Below are 15,997 nucleotides of genomic sequence, written 5' to 3' on the forward strand. Positions count from 1 at the left end.
AGGTAATTACTTAAAATTAGAATTCTAAAAAAGCCTGTGTTTATACTAAATACTAAAATGAAATCCCATGGCATAAATGTATATTTGAGCTGCTCTAAAAATATCACGAAGGTTATCCTTAAGTTATATAAAAAGTTTATGTATGTATGTATGTATGTATGTATGTATGTATGTATGTATGTATGTATGTATGTATGAAACAAATTGATGTTTTTTAATTCAAGGCTACATTAAAACTACTTGTTCTAGTTTTTATCATTGATGTGTGTTTATTCCATTTTTTGTCAATCACAACTACCACCCTGGTCTTTAAAACATCAATTTTCAGATCCCTGTTTTGCATCATACAATCTAACATTGGTGGCAAATCATAAGTTCTTTGCAAACACCACCACTTTATCTGCACACTAAACTACGTTCACATCTTCAATCAACACAACTCAAGCGAGTGGTTTCTTACACATTTCACTTAATTGCATGTGAAAAGATTTCTTACATATTGATCCAAAAACGTATTAAATAACGAAGGGGACATCTCATACTCTTGCCTTGCTCCTTTCTCCACACTGAATCATTTTCTAAACATTCAATTACATACGTGCTTTATTTCCATCATATACTGCTCTATTCCATAACCAACATTCAATCCATATTAATGTTGAATATTCCATAATTCAAGCCTATTTCAGGTTCCCATATGCTTTCACTAAATATTCAGTACACTTTTGTATCTAGAAATTTCTGAATGACCATCTGAAAGACAAACAGCTGGTCTGCACAATCAATGCCTGGTATAGAGGGGAACTGCACTTCTCAAATTGTGTACGTTATCACGTTTTTTACAATTTTAAACAAAATTATGCCCAATGCCTTCCAAAATATGCGTAACAATTTAACTCCTCTGTAGTTTTGCATTCACTTCTACCACCTTCTTGTTTAACAGAACAGTAACAGAATGTTTCCGTTAACCGGAAAGAGATTCAGCCTTCATGCATGTTAAACAACCCAGACTGCTTCTTTCTAGCAAACCAGAGTAACATAACGTATTCTTAAGACGCTTCCGACTATAAGATGCACCTAACTTTTGGGGAGGAAAACAAGAAAAAAAAATCTGCCTCTGCCTCCCAGCAATTTCCCCCCTTACAACCCAGTTTTAAAGTTACAAGTTTCACCCTGCTAATTGTCACATGACTACAATTTACATGATCATGATTTATGACATTTTAGCCACAACTGGTGGTGTTCAGCCATATGTGAATAATCGGTTTGTTTAACAATGGTTTTGATCATTGCAAAAAATGTTGCAACAACAGGTCAGGTGATGGGGCATCCCATTTTACCACCGTAATTGCCAGGCACAATTACAGTAAGTCAATTACCTGTAGTCTAAAAAGCAGAAATTAGAAATTCAATTTATCAAGAATGGGACAAACTACAAATTGTCATTTTTCTAGCCTTTGTTTCCTCTTTACATGGAGTTGATTCACAGTGACTAGTGAAGTATGAATTTTGATTATAACATTAAATTTAATACAGTGTGTAGAGGGCATTATCTATTAATGGAAATGTGTAACCTGCTTACTCTACTCAGGGTCTTGGCATCTATCCTTAAATCAATCTAACAACATAAGTTATGACAACAAAACTTGAGTTAACGTGAAATCTATTGCCAACATTGCCACATTCCATAAAGAAGGAACAAAGAAAAACATTTAATTTGATGTGTGGTGAATGGTTTTACAGAAAAATTATAATTTAAAGAACCAACTGTGTCAAAATTATTCTGAATCAGCTTGTATTCAGGATTATTTCTGCTTATATGTAAAGAAAGCCGCTCTTAAAGGCTGATCTGAAATTATCTTGAAAAACAATGAAAATGAAATCCACAACCTTACTAAGTAAGTATAAGGAGTAAGTGACTGAGAAAGTTCTTACCCAGCAAATTAATAATCCCTTCATTATATGCTGCAAAAAGTCTAATGGCATCTTTGAAAAGCAGCATGAAGGCTGCATTAATTACACCATTTGTGAGTTCATTGCTGTTGACCTGTTAAAAAAAAAGGAGAGGAGAGGGGAGAGGGAGAGAGAAAGAGAGAAGTTAAGCAAACTGAGGGAAAAAAACATCCAAGCTATCTTCTACTTCATATTGCGAATACAGATTTCTTCCTTTGACATTACATATAAACTCATTCAGGTAGTCCTTGATTTACAAACAGTTGATTCAGTGACCATTTGAAGTTACAATAGCACTGAAAAAAAAGGGACATGACCCTTTTTCACACTTAATGACTGCTGCAGCTTCCGCATGGTCATGTGATTTACATTCGGATACTTGACCATGGTATGTATTCATGACGGTTGCAATGTCCCGGGGTCATATAGTAAGAGCACTTAGACTTAAGTACCGCTTCTCAGTGCTTTACAGCCCTCTGTAAGCGGTTTACAGAGTCAGCATATCACCCCTCCCCACTACAATCTGTGTTTTACCGACCTCGAAAGGATGGAAGGCTGAGTCAACCTTGAGCCGGTCAGGATCGAACGTCCTGGCAATGAGCAGAATTTGCCTGCAATACTGCATTTTAACCCCTGCACTACCACAACTCATACGATCCCCTTTTGCAACCTTCTGACAAGCAAAGTCAAGGGGGAAGCCAGATTCACTTAACAGCTGTGTTAATAACCAAAGTGATTCACTTAACAAATATAGCACACACAAAAAGTCATAAAGTGGGGCAAAACTCACTTAACAAATCACTCACTTAGCAAGATAAATTGATAAGTCTTCTCCCACAGTTGCACTGAGGTTCTCAGACATGGTGGCCCCCAGCAACTCACAATTCCTCAAACACCCTCTGTTCATGCTACAGAAATTTGGCAGCTTATTTTCAACAGGATGGTTTATCCTTAGACTTAGGCACTTTTACTGATGAAAATTGAAGGGACGCAGTGGCTCAGTGGCTAAGATGCTGAGCTTGTCGATCAGAATGGTCGGCAGTTCAGCGGCTTGAATCCCTAACACCATGTAATGGAGTGAGCTCCCGTTACTTGTCCCAGCTTCTGCCAACCTACGGTAGCAGTTCGAAAGCACGTAAAATGCAAGTAGAAAAATTAGGAACCACCTTTGGTGGGAAGGTAACAGAGCTCCATGCGCCTTCAGCGTTTAGTCATGCTGGCTACATGACCACGGAGATATTTTTGGACAGTGCTGGCTCTTCAGCTTTGAAACTGAGATGAGCACCGCCTCCTAGAGTTAGGAACGACTAGCACATATGTGCAAGGGGAACCTTTACCTTCCTGATGAAAATAAGAAGGCAAACTTACATTCCTACCTGTAGCCCTTCCCAAACTTCGCAATTCAACAAAAATCACATTAAAATATCCTTTCATAAATATTATCCCACATTGGGAAACTGATTTGCAGTTATTTATCCAGAGTAATGCAAATATGTACAATGTAATTATGGAGAAAGAGAGAGGGGGAAAAAAGTCTGTCCCTTTCTCATAAATGTGTGTGGTTCTATCAACATTCTACTGTAGTAATGGAGTGTGTGGGTGACCTTGGGCGAGAACCAGTTTGGTCTTATTTAATGGATAAAAAATGGGAGATTGTGAGTTTACAGCCTGCCTTAGTAAGCCAATTGAGTGACTTTAGATCAGTCATCCTCTCTCAGCCCAACTTACCTAACGGGGCGGTTATTGTGGGGAAATAAGAGGAGGAAGGTGTGTTACATATGTTTGCTGCCATGGATTGTTTGTAAAAACAATAAAGGCGAAATACAAACAAACCTGAGAGAAAGAGATGTTGCCTTGGAATCAATCAGACAAGAGAAGGGGAAGCTGCTAAAGGCTTAATGCTTAGAGGAAGAAACTGAGGAAGGGCCCTAAATGATCAGGCAGTTTAAAAGTTGGTGGCAGGAAGTTCGTACCTTTAGACTTGCAAGATTCTGTTTGATGAAGTCTTACAATAAAGTAGATTTAGGCCATCTGGTTGTGTTTTCTGTGTCGTTTAGCCAGGCGGATTGACTGCTATCTAACACCAACTAACGAGGGCATTTCTTCTGGGTTAGAGGTTAGAAATGACTATTTTGCCAAGAGAAAATTGAAGTGAGTTTCATTCTCCAATTTCAAATCTGGTTCTAATGAACAAAAGGCAGGCATAGCAGCTAACTGCTAAAGGGCCTCCAATGTTTCCAGAGCGGTGTTCAACTTGTCAATTTTAACATAAGCGGACTTCAACCTCTAGAATTCTGCAAGTTGAAGTTCACGCAACTTAAAAGTTGTCATGCTTGAAAAACAGGGGCCCAGAGCAATCACATTCCCCAGCTTTGATTGCTTTCATCTGTACGATTCACAGAAGAACTCAGTGGGACAAAATCTGGTCTTGCTACCTGGGCCTACTAACAGTTCTGGGTTTCTACTCCATTTCAGGTATCAAGTTAACCATGTTTAAAGAAGCTGAAAGAACTGTAAGAATGATGCACACCTTACATTTTGAACTTCAAACCAGGGTAGGGATTCTAAACAGTGGTAACACAAACCATGTTTGAATACATTTCAACCCAGCTACTAGTTCTGAACTACTGTCGATGCAAAATCTATTTTCTCTAACACAATAGTGTATTTTAAATACTTCACAAATATATTTAGCTACATACATATTTTATGTCATGAAATATGTATGTTCTATGCTAGATAGATAGATAGATAGATAGATAGATAGATAGATAGATAGATAGATAAGATATAGATATATATAGGAAGAACTACCTCTCCATACACGTAAAAGACAATATACTTAGGCAAACATAGGTTTTTACTACCTTATGCAAATTTAACAGGGTGTTTAGATGTCATTAAAGAGACCTAAATTAAATCAGATTAATTCAGTAAGCTGAAACCAATGCCACAAGATTAATTCTGATCATATAAATGCTCCTCTCTAATATTCCTTTATGAGTAGCTAAAATGACTTACATTGAAATCAAGCAGTGCATCCATTTGGTTTTGTATAATTGGTACAGTTTTTACCAGTTTTTCAGTATTCATTGTCCTCATGACTCCATCAGCTCTATTAAAAAATAAAATAAAACTTGTTAAGATAAGTAAATGGATTTGGTATAATACCTGCCACAGATGCTTCCAGATGTTTAAGACTGCTATGGTTTTTTCCCCCACTTCCTTTTTCTCATGTATGCGCATAAAAGTAGTGATTTGGACTGGGTGTAATTCCTGAACTACCCTTTTATCCCCATTAAAATTATTTAGTGATGTAGTTTGGAATTTCTAAAATACACAAACTGGGAGCTAGTTTGGGGTTTTAAGAACCAGATAGGCTAGTAGATTTTCAAGAATTATCCCCCACATTCTTCAACTTCCATCCAATTAGAAGTTCTGGCTGTTAGTCTGCAATAGTCTAAAGTTTGCACATGCATGTTGCCTGATGCCACTTATTTTCAGATCAATTGTGCCAACTACCCAGAACAGTACATAATGAACCTAATCATCAATGTTTTTTTTTACTTTTCCTGAAACAAGTGTTTACTTTCCTTGAAGCAAACACAAGAATGAAAGTGCTTGAAAATGGAGTCACTGCTTAATAGAATACACCACAACTTTAAAAAAGAAAGTCTCTGTATTCATTCTATTTTGATTTGTTGTGTATGTGCATTTAAAATTTTCATGAAACAACATTTTTCCAGAGCAAAAGCAATATTTTTTAAGCTAAAGTAATACAAAGAAAAAAAATAGAAAGCTGAAAAAAGAAAGAAATAGACAGAAAAATAATAATAATAATTAAGTGGCTTCTAATCTTAACAGCAATAATATGCACATTTATATTTTTTCTTTAATCTCTTTGGCTCCATATAAGTTACTTTCTTTCCATAATCTATCCGTTTAATCAGAAAATTCATAAATCATAAATTCCATGTTTTTCAGCGAAAAATTCAGAAGGATTTCCCAGTCGCTACTAAATGTAGTACAGGAAGTCTTCAACTTACAGCCACAACTGAGCTCAAAATTTCTGTTGCTAATTGAGACATTTTTAAAGTGAACTTTGCCCTACTTTATGACCTTTCTTGCCAGAGGTGCTAAGTGAATCACTGTAGTACTTAAGTCAGGGGTGTCCAAACTTGGGAACTTTTAAGACTTGTGGACTTCAACTCCCAGAATTCCCCAGGCTGGGGAATTCTGGGAGTTGAAGTCCACAAGTCTTAAAGTTCCCAAGTTTGGACACCCCTGACTTAAGTTAATAACATGACTGTGAAGTGTATTTGGCTTCCCCATTGACTATGCTGATCAGAAAGTCATAAAGCCACTTACCGTATTTTTAGGAGTATAAGACGCACCCAGGTTTTGAAGAGGCAAATTTAAAAAAAAAGTTTTTGTACTCTGCAAACCTCCCAAAAACATCCAGTTTTTCGCGAAAATGCCCCCCCCTTTTTTTTTCAGAAAAAGGGCATGAATAGCCCTTAGGAGGCTTGTTGAGTGTTCCTGGCGGGGATGCCCCCCCAAAAAACAAGCAAAAAATGGCCTGTTTTTTGTCAAAAAAAAAGGGCACTAGGAAGCTTATAGAGTGCTTCTAGGGGCTGGGGGGCAAAATTGAGGGGGGAAAGGGGCATTTTTTGCTCATTTCTGCCCTCCTTATCCCCCAGGAGCTCTCTGAAAGCCATTTTGGTGAAGGGGACGGGATTTCAGGAGGCAAAAAATGCTGTATTCAGTGTATAATATGCACCCAGATTTTCAGCCTCTTTTTTAGGGAAAAAGGTGTGTCTTATATTCTGAAAAATACGGTAATTATTATTATTTTTCTTTTTTTCCCCCATTACAACAATATGCCCAAAATTCTTGGTCCACATGTATTTGTTTGTCTCCATTTCCCATTTTAGCAAGAATTATACGTTTCATTTTATATTAATTTTAGGAGGCAAATTTTGCTGTTGATTTTCATTGCTTATATGCTGTTATTGCTTTGTTTTAGAATAGCTGCATATTATCAGGGTGGATTTAGCAGGGGTAATATAACAGTTATCTAAAATAGTACTAATGTTTAAATTGTTTAAGCAAATTCTAGATCAGTTTCCAGAAAGGATCAGATCCTTGAAGCTTTGAAAATGATTTCAGACTCTCTGAATTTTTAGCTTCTAAATTATTCTGCATGGTTAAAGCAGACGCTGCAAACAAGGGATGGGTTCACCTGTGTGAAATACTTACCCTCTTTTTACTTTTGTAAAGTCAAAAGCTACTTGTCTGTAGGAAACTGCTTTCTCATTCAAATATCTGCTATATCTCCTAATAAATGTGGACATATCATATCCTAAAGGAAGCAAAGAGAAAGCAAGTTATGTGAAACCAGATTAATATTAAAGAGGTGCACGATGGCATTCAAAGGATTGCCCACTAGCAAATTTATGTATTTGAATCAGTGTGATAATTATCAGCAGCATATATGTTTTGCTATGAATCACATCAGATATTATGCCTTGGGTTCCCCCACTCCACCCCCATTTGCTTATTGACGTCAAAGCTGGGAGTACGAGTAGTGGTTTATTGATCAGCTTGAATAAAACTGCAATACACGTAGTCCTCAACTTATAACTGTAATAAGACTTGCCCATTACAGTCATAAGTTGTAACACTTGTAAAGTGGGTCACCCATGTAACCAACCCAATTTTTACATCCTTTTATGTGGCAGTCATTAAGTGACAACAGCGATCGTCTGAAAACTGAACATGAAAACTTGACCAAAAAAAGAGCATAAAATGCAGTCAACTTGACTTTGGAATGTTGCAAATGGCTTTCAATACGAACTAGTGCCAAGTAATCATGTGACCCTGGGGGAAAAGCTACTGGAACTTTGGAATCAGGTCATAAGTACCCTGGGGGGAGGATGGGACATTCTTTGTTCAAATGGTCACTAAGTGATTGGTCATAAGTCAAGGACCATCTTTATAAAGTCTGCGGTCTTTTTCCTTCTCAATACCTTTTGTAAAGCAATAATAATGATAATAATGGGTGATTGGAACTGCAGCAGGCTTTCTTCACCATCGCTGCCTTTATCCAACATTATAGTACTTCCTTCAATCTTTTTCTATTTAACCTTCAAACTTACCCAGGATCTAACTTTTTCCTAGTTTGTGAGCAATTACTAGAAAGCAAGAAACCATACATAAGCCTTGATGAGTGATGCAGCAAAAACTTTCCTTGCTGTTTCTTGTTGATTTACTGGTTTTGAGACTGGTGCTTTTTACTGGTTGTCATTGAATGTATACTGAACTGAGGGTAGAACATTAATCTTAAAACTGAGCAGACATATTGGAGAAAATAACTAGAGGCTCTTTTGTTTTATGGATTATTTACTTTAATTTATATTCTCTTTTTCTATTCAAGCAAGCACTTAAGGCAACTAATAAAGTAAAAATATTTGTAAACATGTACATGTGTTCTTCAGGGGGGTGAAGCGGAGGCTTTTAGTTTCTATCATAGTGCAATTCAGCTTTTCTTGCTAGAGTATTTCATTGGACATAAGATGCAAAAATCTGAGAATTAAAACTGCAAAACACTATTCAGAAAAATTAGGGATTATTTGACACAGATCGAAGAATTTACCTTGCAATCCACTTTTGTCCAAGAAATTGCTCAGGTTAAACAATGTGTTTCTGGAAGCCAAGTACTGGGTAAAACGCTGGAAAGAGGAAAATGACTCAGTTATTCAACTGGAATTGTACATGGCTCAATATATTTCTCATAGTGAATGGAGTTTAAAATTCTGAGAATCCAGTATATAAATGCAGTCTGTTCACCAGGTTAAAGGAAACCATTGTGAGCCAACAGAATTCTCTGGAAATGAATTATTACGAGAAGAATTGCTAGCCTGTCAACCCATAAAAAGTGACATTGATTGCAAATCTTGTCAGAGGAACTAAAACTTTATCTGAAAGTTAAAGCGACATGGCTAATTTGCTTTAAAAACTTGGATCGTTTAACCACTGGCCTACTTAGAACAATGCAGACAACTGTATGGCAAGGCACTTTAGTCATTTAATCAGTCACGATTTAACCATATGGTTAATGATGCTCATTTCGGATGACTCATATCTAGCCCATTAATTTCTCAGTCTTGTCTAGCCCACAGCTTCCTGTTTCTTTACTGATAAACTTCTCACTAATGCCAAAGACATGAATTGCATGGTATAAATAAAAGTATTGTAGTATAGAAGTATGAGGTGAGGAGCTAGTTTAATACTCCGGATATGTTTGTCAGACTGATATAACATCATTGTTCTGTAAATACACTGGTCTGCCCCACCCTTTTTGCTAGGACAATTATATACCTGAGACACAAGTTAGCACAGGCAACATTAAATAGGCAAACTGAAAAGCATTGTTTCTGCTCACAGTGGAGGATTATAATTGGAACATTGCTCTAGTTTTAATTGGGACAATTGGAAATTGTTTTTAGCTAAAAGGGTTTAAGGAAACATTATTCTTTAGGAGAATGGAAGCCAAAACTCAGGGAAAGGCACAATTCACATCACACTTCAGAAGAGATTCTGAATGCAGATAGTACTCAACATACAATCATAACGGAGACTGCCCATTAAGATGGTATGCCATGATGACCCTAGAACAGATCAGTAACGTGACCAACTCTATTTTATGACCTTTTTTTGTGAAATCATTAAATGAACGTGGCAGTCATTATGCGAAACCCAGAGTTTTCTATGGCATGGTTTTGCTAAAAACCAGAAACAGCTGGCAATTTTCAGCAAAACCATCATAAAACACAAGTCATGCGATTATAGGATGCTGCAAATGTGGCCGTGTTGCCAAACATGTAGTAACATGACTTTACGTGTGTGTGTGTGTGTGTGTGTGTGTGTGTGTGACATGACCATTGCAACTTCAGAACCAAGTTACAATTCCCTTTTTTGAGATAGGTTATAATGATAACCAGTCACTAAGCAAACATTCGTAAGATGAGGACGATCTGTAGTAGCATTAAAAAAATTCAGAAGACACACACCCACACACATATATATAGGGACATGGTGGCTCAGTGGCTAAGACGCTGAGCTTGTTGATCAGAAAGGTTGGCAGTTCGGTGGTTCGAATCCCTAGCGCCACATAACAGAGTGAGCTCCCGATACTCGTTACTTCTTCCAACTTAGCAGTTTGAAAGCATGTAAAAATGTTATAGAAAAATAGGAACCACTTTGGTGAGAAGGTAAGTGTTCCATGACCCTTCGGCATTTAGAGTCATGCCAGCCACATGAACATGGAGATTTCTTCAGACAGTGCTGGCTCTTCGATTTTGAAATGGAGATGAGCACCGCCCCCTAGAGTCGGGAACAACTAGCACATATGTGCGAGGGGAACCTTTACATTTACACACACACGTGTATTTACAGCATATGAATTAAACATAAAAACTGAATGGAAATAGGAAAGCACCCGATAAAGTTTTACCAGTTTGGCTTTCAAAATTAGGGTATATTTAAATATCTCCTTTAGAGATAAAGAGACAAGGGACCTCTTACCAAGAACCAAAGATGCCTGTTGTACATGGACACAAATATACAGCCTGCAGAAACACTTCAAGCCAAGGAGTGTAACACACATCTTTTTCTCAGATGAATTTGTATAGAATTATATACATGATTGACATCTCTGGTTACTTTCCTATTATATCTGATGTTGCTAAGTCGGTATATCTTTAGAAATTATGAATGAGCAATTTTTAAGAGTTACTCCCCCCCCCCGTTCCCTCTTTTGTTTATCATGGGTTGAATCAAACAATAACTAACAAGTATCATTTAAAATACAATGTCCTTCAGAATGCATTTTGTTTTGAAACTAGCAGACTTAGCACTTTTAAGCTGAGGTGCAAATACACTTGCGACACCAAAATACACCAGTCTTCCTTTGTATGTAAATTGGATTGTGAGATATATTCTGGTATTTTGCTCTTCAACATGTATTTGCTAGCCCTTTATCTTTTTATTCTTTTTGAACTATTTTTTCTCCCTCCCTGATGGAAAAGAAAGCCACCAGGGAGGAAAAAAAAAAGGACCCATATGTATTTCCAAAACAATATCCCCCAGCCTAGCAACTGGCCATAATTGCTGGTAATTATAGGAAAGGGAGATCTAGCATGTTTTGCGGGCATTAATTGGAGTTATAAGAGAAGCAGGTGTTACCTCATTTCCATGAACCATGAGATGGTGAGTTGTGATGAGAGATTTGAAGACTACCACCCAGCTACTGTTGGTTGTCCTTTCAAATAGGCTGTCTGCCAACTGTGGGATGCTTACGTTCATGTCATTCGTACACAGTATTAAATCTGAAAAAGAAGGAAAATGCATATTGACATTTCAAGCCAAACAAGCTGCGTTCAGTTAGGAAAAGCTTCTTATTCCTCCAGGGTCCCGTGAGCCACAAAAAGAAGAGCGCATCTGGATTTAAACCGTGCCTCTTCCATAGAATACATTCTAGATCTAGATTTATGTATTTATGTATTTGTGTATTTATGTATTTATTTATATGCATCTTATTTGTGTTTTAGCCTGACTGTACACTGCCCCGAGTCCCTTTTGGGAGAGGGGGCGGTCTAGAAATACGAAATAAAGTAAAGTAAAGTAAGTAAGTAGATCCCACGCCAAAGAATTCCTCCACAGGTAGACCTCGACTTACGACCACAATAGAGCCCAACTTTTCTGTGGAGAAGTGAAACGTGTGTTAAGTGAATTTTACTCCATTTTACGACTTTTCCGGCCACAGTTGTTAAGTGAATTATCTCAGTTATTAAATTAGTAACACGGTTGTTAAGCGAATCTGGTTTCCCCGATTGACTTTGCTTGTGAGGTGGCGGCAAAAGGGGCTCACATGACTGTGGGACACTGCAACCGTCATAAATGTGAGTTACTGTATTTTTCGGAGTATAAAACGCACCAAGATTTTGAAGAGGCAAATTAAAAAGTTTTTACACTCTGCAGACCTCCCAAAAACGCTCCTGTTTTTTTGCAAAAATGGGCCTGTTTTTCATCAAAAAAGGGCATGCATAGCCCTTAGGAAGCTTGTAGAATGCTCCTGTAGACTGGGGGGGGGGGACCAAAAATGAGCAAAGAAAAGGCCCATTTTTTACGAAAACAGGCCCGTTTTTTATCAAAAAAAGGTGCATACATAGCCTTTAGGAGGCTTGGGGCTGGGGGGGGCACAAACGAGCAAAGTATGGCCCGCTTGTCTCTCATTTTTGCCCTTCCCAGCCCCCAGGAGCACTCTGGAAGCCTCCTAAAAACTATGCATGGCCATTTTTTCAAAGGGGGCATGGTTTCGGTAAGCCAAAAATGCTGTCTTCAGTGTATAAGACGCACCCAGATTTTCACCCTTTTTTTTTTTTGACAGAAAAAGGTGTGTGTTATACTCTGAAAAATACGATAGTTGTCAAGCATCCGAATGTAAATCATGTGACCACGGGGGATGTTGCAGAGGTCACAAATGTTGCAGAGGTCAAAAATGATCATAAGCCACTTTTTTCAGTGCTGCTGTAACTTCAAAAAGTCACTAAATGAACTGCTGTAAATCGAGCGCTGCCTGCAATGGTAGGAAAACAAAAATTAAGTAAAATCATGAACTATACTACTCTTAATTTTTACTGCTAAATTAAACTGCTGATGAAATTCACAGGGAGAAAATAGGTTTCAAACAGGAAGCTCAACATTATCTTCATTATGTGAAGATCATTATCTTCACATAATTTCTCAACACCTTCCTAAAAGACTATTTTGAAATTTATATCAACAAAAGACAGCTTTTTAGACATCTTAACATCTGTTATGATAACATCTATCATGCTACTGCTTGTAAAAGTGAATTATTCACTCAGGCATCTGCTTAGAAAAGTTTGTAGTTGAAAACAGAGAATTACATTTACAAGAAGAAGAATGAAGAGTTTTTGATCCATTGTGGAACTATCTTCCTGTGGCTAACTGTAGGTGTAAGGAGGCAATCACCTTTTAGAGCCTTGTTAGCAACTTGATAGTTAGAAAAACAGGTTCCTGGCCCGTCAGCACTTAATTTTTAATTTAAATATCTGCCATTCTGGTTCCATATAGCTCCCACGCAAGGCCAGAAAAGGTCATGGCTACCTTAAGGAAGTGCAGACAAATGTAGCAAATCACACAGTCACACCCGCTCCAAAGTGCTTTTTCGCTTCAGACCCTAATACTAATGTTCTCAGTATTAGTAACTTCTAGTTTATGAAATTGCTCGGCATTATCCATGGGTATTGGGCAGTGTGGGCTCTGGATCCCATTCCAACAGGTACAGTTGGAACGGGCCCCGCAGCGACTTAGCGCCTCCGCGACGCTCCAGCTGTTCCGAGGAGCATCGCGCAGGCATTGTATGCGCCATGCACGCAGAAGCCTTAAAAGACAGATAAGGAGCTTGGGCGGGTGGGCGGGCCCTCCAGAGCACCATACCGGAATGGTATCCGGTGCTCCGGGCAGGCTCCGTTACGCCAGTACTGGGGCGTACCGCCTGCAATCTACCACTGGTATTGTGGCTCTACTAGAACCTGCCTTCACAAAGTAGACCAGTAGAGAAAAAGCAGTCTTGATAATCAGGAATAATTAAGCTGGTTTATGCCAAGACCATTAGGAAGAATTAAGTTGCCCTATAACAAGGTTAGAGACTTACAGCCACCGATCCACTTAAGTGATTGAGCTGGTTAAAATTGTTAAAGAAGTATTACAAACATTTAAGACAGTTTCACTGCCAAGTTTAGTTTAATGATTTTAATGTCAGAGAAAAAAAAAAGGGGGGGGGAGAAAGAGGGCAACTTAATAGGAAAAGGGGGAAATATGTATATGCAACTATTTAGAGGAAAACCTTATTCTTAGTATCTTATTTGGATGAAATTTCTTTATGTGGAGGATTTTTGTTTCCACAAATGAAGTATTGGAAATATATATTGTCCCCACTTCCTGAACGAGACCAAATTGCTTCCTGCCTCTTGATTCTCATGACTAAATGCTAGCTTTCGATCTGGTCAACCACACAATTCATTGAAAAGGCTGGCTTTGTTCATTTATGGAATTTATATCCTGCTTTTTTTCCAAATATGTTCAAAGGCTAACCAAACAATGGAGCTCTATTATTAAACACAATTAGATACATAAACATATTAAAACACAATGAATAAAAAGCATTATATCCAGTATGCCTCAGAACTTTAGCATCCATGTCTGCTTCCAACAAAGGCTTGCTTAAATAAAAACCCTTTAATACGCAATTCGTTTCCGAAGAGTAATTTAAACTGGGATTTTCAGTTTCCCATCTTCTCTGGTTTAGGCTAAGTCCCTGATGGGGAACCTAATGCATGTGTGATAGAGGTGGCACGCAGTGCACTCTCTGATGGCATGTGAACCGTCGCCATAGTTCAGCTCTGCCACACATGCGCATATGCCTCCCGCTGGCCAGCTGGTTTTCGGGTCTCTGCCGTGCATGCGTGGGGGATGCGCAGGGGAGGGGCACACACGGGGAGGCGGGGCACATGTGGGGTGATGGCATGTGCAGGGGTGTGGGGCACATGCAGGGGCTGTCACGCGGGCATGCATGGGGGGCAGGGCACATGTATGGGTGGGCACATTGCATTTTAGGGGTTTGGGGGCGCACGCACGTGCTTTGGCCACTTGGCTCATCACTGGGCTAAGGTTATAACAAAATTGATTATGAACTAAATTTCTAATTTCAATTAAACCAAACTGAAATTCTTTAGCTTGCAACGTAAGGGATTACAATAATTCAAAACTAAAATGAACATCTCAAACTCAACCTGCATTTGAATCTCTGTCAAGGCACCACCCGGACAAAGCAATTCATGGGATGGTTCTTAAGCAACAATATATGTTGGTTTTTAAGATAGTCTCTAGTTTAGAACTCAGCTTGCTAAAAAAAGCATGGCCACCCTTGGGATAAAACCAAGCTGTGGTTATGCTTTCTGCATATAGCAATAGCAGACTTATATACCGCTTTACAGTACTTTACAGCCCTCTCTAAGCAGTTTACAGAATCAGCATATTGCCCCCAACAATTTGGGTCCTCATTTTACCCACCTGGGAAGGATGGAAGGCTGAGTTAACTTTGAGCCGGTGAGATTTGAACTGCCAAAGTGCAGGCAGCCAGGAGGCAGCAGAAAAAGCCTGCAGTACTGCACTCTAACTACTGTGCCACCGAGGCTCACATATGCCCAAAATATACCAAAGTTTGTGGGTATTATCCTTCCTATTTGCTGGGATTGTTACACATATGACACAGGTATAGCTAAGACTAGATTCTAGTCTACCCCTTTTCTGTACATGTAGTCCTTGACTTACAAACACAATTGATCCCAAAATTTATGTTGCTAAATGAGAAATCTGTTAAGTGAGTTTTGTCCCATTTTACAATTTTTGTTAAATTAGTAACACCTTTGTTAAGTGAGTCTGGCATCCCGATTGGTTTTGCTTGTCAGGTGGTCACAAAAAGTGATCACATGACCCTGGGACTCTGCAACCATCATAAATATGAACCATCTGTCAAACATCCAAATGTAAATCATGTCACCATGGGGATGCTGCAATGGTCAGAAGTGTGAAAAATGATTGTAAGTCACTTGTTTCACTGCTGTTGTAACTTTGAATGGTCACTAGATGAACTGCTGTAAGTTGAGGACTACGTGTATTACTAAAGGCATTTATGTGAAAGTCATATGTGACTAAAGCTATAAAGAGCAACCATATGAAATGGCAAAGGTCAATATATGTAAATAAAGACTGGTACTATAAGTAAGAAAGATTGTAATTTGAATGAAATAGGAGTATATTAATTTTATGTAATTATTTGTTAAATTTATTGGTTAAATTATCTAATTCAATTAACTTGAATTTCAAAAATTACATGAAATATATGTCTCTGTGAAAGTAAGAGAAAGGGAAAAGATAATAAATCTCAATGAGG

At 38.2% G+C, this 15,997-nt stretch overlaps 1 protein-coding gene across 10 annotated transcripts in view; it reads right to left on the bottom strand.

Moving 5' to 3' along the window:
- The window catches only part of PICALM (phosphatidylinositol binding clathrin assembly protein), a gene marked incomplete at its 3' end in the record, with an annotated part of 78,655 nt that overhangs the window by 39,759 nt on the left and 22,899 nt on the right, over positions 1–15,997 (bottom strand). For all 10 annotated transcript variants that reach the window (XM_081949997.1, XM_081949994.1, XM_081949996.1 and 7 more), the window contains exons 2-6: positions 11,200–11,342; positions 8,609–8,684; positions 7,213–7,315; positions 4,975–5,068; positions 1,936–2,047 (exon numbers count right to left, since the gene is read on the bottom strand). In XM_081949997.1, coding sequence (XP_081806123.1) covers positions 1,936–2,047; positions 4,975–5,068; positions 7,213–7,315; positions 8,609–8,684; positions 11,200–11,342 — 528 coding nt within the window. The remainder of the gene's footprint in view (positions 1–1,935; positions 2,048–4,974; positions 5,069–7,212; positions 7,316–8,608; positions 8,685–11,199; positions 11,343–15,997) is intronic.

This window comes from Natrix helvetica (assembly GCF_964273705.1).
Source record: "Natrix helvetica genome assembly, chromosome: 4".
NCBI classification, from domain to species: domain Eukaryota; kingdom Metazoa; phylum Chordata; class Lepidosauria; order Squamata; family Natricidae; genus Natrix; species Natrix helvetica.